The 6,411-nt window shown below is 32.5% G+C and overlaps 1 protein-coding gene across 1 annotated transcript; it reads left to right on the top strand.

Annotated features, from left to right (window-relative positions):
• Positions 1–340: 340 nt before the first annotated feature.
• LOC131066614 (protein DETOXIFICATION 41) lies at positions 341–3,405 on the top strand. The gene is made up of 8 exons (XM_058001423.1): positions 341–668; positions 782–1,326; positions 1,459–1,545; positions 1,874–1,930; positions 2,175–2,413; positions 2,586–2,704; positions 2,785–2,871; positions 2,969–3,405. Exons 1-8 carry the CDS (start codon positions 417–419, stop codon positions 3,047–3,049), a joined length of 1,467 nt encoding a protein of 488 aa, XP_057857406.1. The 5' UTR covers positions 341–416; the 3' UTR covers positions 3,050–3,405.
• Positions 3,406–6,411: the final 3,006 nt, after the last annotated feature.

Raw genomic sequence — 6,411 nt, 5'->3', positions numbered from 1 at the left:
TCCTTTCCCCTAGATCACATGCATTTCAAAAATAACATAATGCCTTTACAATCAGACCTATCGACCTCTTGGAGGAACTCTCCTACAACTGCTAGTCTTTATTCGTTGCTTTCAAAAATAAACTTGTCAGACTTAAGCAAACGCAAAAGCTGAAGACTTCAATGCAATGCACTTGTCGCTTCAAAAGGTCTGCTCTTTTGCAACTAAATTGTACCGGAGATTGGAGCGTGTCACCTAATTGCTTTTTTATTGGTGGCCGGTCGTTGTCACTCGTCTTCTCCGCTTCACTTTTTCCAGCTGGCAAATTAAATTTGTGTGCTACCTGAGACCTAATCTGGAAATAAGAGTTTCTGGAAGATTTTGGGCGTTTGAGTTTTTCAGTTTTAGCAAACTAAACTGCATTGAAATTCATTGCAATGAGTGAGATCAATACCCATATTACAAATTCTCCAGCTGAGGATCGAATTGAGTGGCCTAATGCTTCAAGACGAGTGTTATCAGAATTAAAGAAGCTATGCCTTCTGTCAGGGCCTGCAGTGCTCGTTATGCTCTTCAACTTTTTACTCTCTGTTGTTTCCCAAATGTTTGCAGGTCACCTGGGAGAGTTACAATTAGCAGGAGCTTGTATAGCAAATGTTGGGATTCAAGGATTTGCCTATGGAGTTTTGGTTAGTAGCATTTTGATAAATTCCTAGGAAATTCAATATTGGGTTTTTTTAATAGATGAATTTAGTTCAAAGACTTTAAAACACTGAGATACTTTATTGTTTGGACAACATAGATTGGAATGTCAAGTGCAGTACAAACAGTGTGTGGGCAAGCTTTTGGAGCCAAGAAGTACAAAATGCTTGGAATCATATGCCAACAATCTATGCTGCTAATGACAGCCACTGCTATGCTTCTCAGTTTCCTCTATATTTTTGCAGAGCCTGCATTACATGCCATTGGGCAAAATAAAGCAATAGCTGCTCAGGGAGCCATCTTTGCAAGAGGGCTCATTCCTCAATTGTTTGCCTTTGCTCTGAGTTGTCCTTTGCAGAGATTTTTACTGTCTCAGAATATAGTGGCTCCTCTTGCCTATATTTCTGTAGCCATTTTTCTGCTGCATGTTCTTCTAAGCTGGCTAGCTATTTACAAGCTTGGGCTGGGCCTGCTGGGAGCTTCATTAACCTTGAGCTTGTCATGGTGGATTCTCACCATTGCAACCTTTCTTTATATACTGTGGAGTCCAAGCTGTAAGGATACATGGTCTGGCTTTTCATGGAAAGCCTTCACAGGGCTCTGGCCTTTCTTCAAACTGTCCATGGCATCAGCTATCATGCTATGGTATAATTCTACAGCATATATTCAATTCGTTTATCTCAATTTAGTTCAAATTAGCCAGATTTAAATTGAAAGGACCATATTTAAGTATTTCTCTATGGCAGTTTACTCACTAATTGCTGTCTTGTCCTACAGTTTAGAAATATGGTACAATCAAAGCTTAGTTCTCATCTCAGGACTGTTGCCTAATCCAGAGGTTGCATTGGACTCTCTTTCAATTTGGTAATGCTATAACCAGAGTCCTAAACCTAAGGAAATTGAATTGTCCTGTACTAAGCTCTCTTATTTTGTATTCTTTCAATGTGCTATTGCACCGACTCAAAGACCTGGAGATTTTAAATTAATCAACAAACCGACAGTAGGAGATTGTTCTACATACCTATATTTCTGGGTTAGAGTAGAAGATTGATGCAATAAAAATTATTATTATGTGAGTCTCCTCCTGTGTTTATTTCGACATACAACTATTACAGGTTTTGTACTTCAGAGATTTGAAAAAGATCTCATACTATTACCATTAACTCACAATTGTACTAGTGGGTGTGTGCAGCATGAATTACTGGAACTGGGACATGCAACTAATGTTGGGTATCAGCGCTGCTGCATGGTTTGTATTTCTATAACCAAAGAAACCTTTGATTTCATGTAATCCAAAGCGATGAGCATTGGATAACTTATGACAGTCTTAACATTATTCTCTGCCATGAATCTTCTTTCCAGAAAAGACACCCAGTCTGTTAGCTCGTTAAAAAAAAATCATTTATTTTTCCAATGTCCTACATGGGTTTTCCAATGTTCTACATGGGTTGAGGTTATTATAATAATTTTTAAGTTCTCTTGAGAAAATGCAGCACAAGAGTTGGAAATGAGCTCGGAGCCAGGAGGGCTAAAGCTGCAAGTTTTTCAGTTGTGGTTGTTGTGTCCACCTCCATCATAATCAGTGTTTTCCTGGCCATTGTGATATTAGCACTTCACAAATATCTTGGCCACCCATTCACAAGCAGCACCGAGGTCACAAGAGCAGTATCTTCCATGACACCATTACTTGCAATATCTGTCTTTTTGAATGGTGCCCAGCCTGTTCTTTCAGGTTCCGCTCCATTGCTTTCATGTCCAAAGCAATTATATTCTGAATTCTCCATAACTATTATATTTTATTTTTGTCTTACAGTTGGGCAAAGAATCTGACCTGGTTACATGAATAAAATAATTTCTCCTTTAGACCACTGAATTTTAGTTTAGCTGATTGATGGATGTAACAGGTGTGGCAGTTGGATGTGGGTGGCAAAAATTTGTTGCATATGTGAATCTCTTCTCTTATTACATAGTGGGTCTGCCAGCTGGAATAATGTTGGGTTTTGTAGCAAAATCAGGAGCAAAGGTGTCAAACATAGCACTCTACGTTGTTAGAAAAATATAAAAAATATTTTTGACATATCAAGCATTAAATGTCATTTGCAGGGAATATGGTGGGGTATGATCATCGGAGTTGGACTGCAGACATTGATTCTTATCATTTTTACAGCGCGTACAAACTGGAATAAAGAGGTACCCAATTTAAAGCATAGGAGAGATTCATGCCTTTTGAATTTAGGGCAGATGAATACATTAAAGCAGAGACATTGATAAGTAAAAGTGAATGTAGGTTGAAGGTGGTGTGAAGCGTCTCGAGCGTTCAAGGAAGGAGCCGTCTGGTGAAGAAGGGGAAGTGGCTTCCTCAACTTAGGCTTATCATTGAAAAATGTAGTTTTGAAGCAGACTGGGACTAAAATTCTTCATCTTTCGGTGAAATTGATCATCCTTGAAGCTTACTGGGACTAAAGTTCTTCATCTTTTTGTGAACTTGTACCTGGTAATGACAATTTTTCCGCGTGAAAAGCTTGACTTGTATCTTGGTGCTTTTCTTGTGCCCCTTTTCTTTTTTCTCATCGGCGTGTTTAAGCCTTGAATCATTTCACATGATATTTCTGAACTTCTGGAACAAATTGAAAAGAGCTTATCTGCTGATTTACATTTGTATACCATATTCTTATATATTGATATTTAAAGATAATAATATGTATGCAAGCATTAACACTACAAGTTTTTTAAGAGATTAACATATACTACAAGTTTTTAAGAGAGAAAAATAGAACTATATTGTTGTGCTATTTTTTAAGAGATTAACATATACTACAAATTTTTAAGAAAGAAAAAAATAGAATTACATTGTTGTGCTACATTGTCTTCACAATTAAGATTTTATTCAAAATCACTAGAAATTTTCTTTCTTGACTTGAATTAAAATTCAAGCTTGTTAAGTAAGACCAAGAAACTTTACCTTTTAAGTCCATGCTTAATATTATTCACTGTAGATATTTTATAAAATTAGAAACAAATCTATAAAGCTTGATGGAAGAATTGAAAAATGGTATTCAAATACACCCTTCTATTTTTCTTATTGCAATATTTAACAAGTCTTTCTTTTGGGTGGTGATTTGGTCCATATGGGTATTCTCAATCCTCATTGTCCATTTTGTTGATAGATGGAGAACTTTGAGAATCTTTTTGCTTTTGTCCTACAGTTAAGAAGCTTGGAATTTGATTAACAATTTCATTAAATCTTTTAGACTTTGTCTATTGTCTTAATATATGATTTTGATTGGACATTCTTTCATAGTGGAAATTCAATATTTGTTCAAAGATATAAATATCTCTCTTTTTCAATTGTTTTCTTGATGTTCACGTTTTTTTATAGTAGAAACACAATTTGTTCTAATTTCCTTATGCAAATTTAGGTGTAATCTATCAAAGTTACATTTGAAGTTGTGCATCTTTAGGAGCTATTGTGCTATTAGGGGAATACTACTTGCACTATTTCAAGAGTTCCATTTGATCCATTATCTCCTCCTTTTCAAAGGTGTACATGAAGCTAACTTGCTAAAATTGATTGCAGTTCTTCCTCTTGTGGCTCTTGTGTCTTTTAGCCTCCATTTTTCAAAAATAATATTTTGTATGATGGTCGGTCCTAGTGTTCTAAGCCACTTTCCACCTCTTCTTATGGGTGTAGTAGAGTTCTCTCTTGTGACTCTTGTGTCTTTTAGCCTCCATTTTCCAAAAATAATATTTTGCATGATGGTTGGTCCTTGTGTTCTAAGCCACTTTCTATCTCTTCCTATGGGTGTGGTAGTGCTCATAGATAACTAGACTCAAACAAGTTCCTCCATTTGGAGTTGGTCATTTTTTTGGTCCATGTTTAGTACCCCTTAAATGAGAAGATTGAAGATGCGAGTGTCCAAATTGACTATAATTTGATTGATGATTCCATCTGTAGAGATGTTTGGGGTAATCCTAAAGATAGATTGATTGATTTAATTTCTTCGATTTTATTGGCCTTGGTTCTATTAGACTTTAATTTCCATCCTGTTTTATACTTGATTTAATTAGACTTTGTGAATGTGTCTTTCAACCACCCTTCTTTTTCTTTATAATATTATACTATTATCTTTTATAATATAAAATTAAATTATACACACACATATATATACATATATACATATAACAAAATTCTATTTTACTACTTTCAAAACACAATTTTTTTTTGTTTCTTCAATGAGTTACACATATAATACTAAAAAATTGAGTGGAAATGATCACACAACTTTACTACTAATGCTTATTGCACATGCTCATTTCATTGTGTTCTACATGAGCCTTATGAAATGGAAAAAAAATGTTTTATTAACTAACGCATATATATATATATATATATATATATATATATATATATATATATATATATATATATATATATATATATATATATATATATATATATATTTCTCGAAATGCTTATTTTTAATATTTTGTCACCTTAATGTTGAATAGGTGCCTTGAGAAGGATGTCTCTTGGCATATATATATATATATATATATATATATATATATATATATATATATATATATATATATATATATATATATATATATATGTATGTATGTATGTATGTATGTATGTATGTATGTATGTATGTATGTATGTATGTATGTATGTATGTATGTGTATGTGTATGTGTATGTGTATGTGTATGTGTATGTGTATGTGTATGTGTATGTGTATGTGTATGTATATATATATATATATATATATATATATATATATATATATATTCATTCACGACAAAATATGAAAGATATTAAAATAGTCAATATATAATTGTATAGTATTGTATCATTAAATAGAATTATATTAGTATATAATATTATTATTATATTTTAATTATTTTTTTAACAATAATTTTACTCTAAGAATATATAAAGTCAATATTATATTATTAGTATAATATTATTATAATAAATTAAAAAATAATAACATTTAGTAATAAAAATTGTGCATGAAACAAACAATTAAAACACATGATAGTCATTGAAGCAATTTTCAACATAATATAGTAACACACTTAATAGTCACTTAATCAAATTTGAACATAATATATTACACGACGCTTAATAGTCATTAAAACAACTTTGAGCATAATATATTAAAGTACTTAATAGTCATTGAAAAAATTTTGAACACAATGTATATAATCAACTATCTTCTAACATTTTCGATCTATTTTCTTCAATCTTCCATTTAGCAAGTTGGCTACCATTTTTTATTTTTTTGTAATGGACTAATGTAAATGGTGACATTATTCTTAGACACAAGATACTACCATAAATGTCATTCACGTTCTTTCTCTTGAGCTTATATCAATAGTGACTTTTGAAAGAGTTTCAAACCCTGATATTTATGTATTGTCAATGCCTATGCAAATCTTAATGGTAGTTGAAGTATTTTGTCACTTTGTATTGGTGTTATTGGAATTGTATTTGGATGATGATCTTCAAATGGAATTCCAAGTTAATTATCAAATTCAGCCATCACATATGTTGGTAGTTTCGGAGGGGCACTTCATGATTTGTAGACAATTTTTCAAATATATCCTTGAGATCCATTTACAAAACCTGCTTGTATCCAAAAATTTAAGATCAACATCACCGTTGAATTCAACACTAGTTCAACACTAGTTTTTGGACAAAGTGAGATTTGAATCTAGTTTTCAT

This window comes from Cryptomeria japonica, chromosome 4, assembly GCF_030272615.1.
Source record: "Cryptomeria japonica chromosome 4, Sugi_1.0, whole genome shotgun sequence".
Lineage (NCBI taxonomy): Eukaryota > Viridiplantae > Streptophyta > Pinopsida > Cupressales > Cupressaceae > Cryptomeria > Cryptomeria japonica.
Note: the sequence above shows the minus strand (reverse complement) of the source record. Positions and strands in the feature narration are given on the sequence as shown.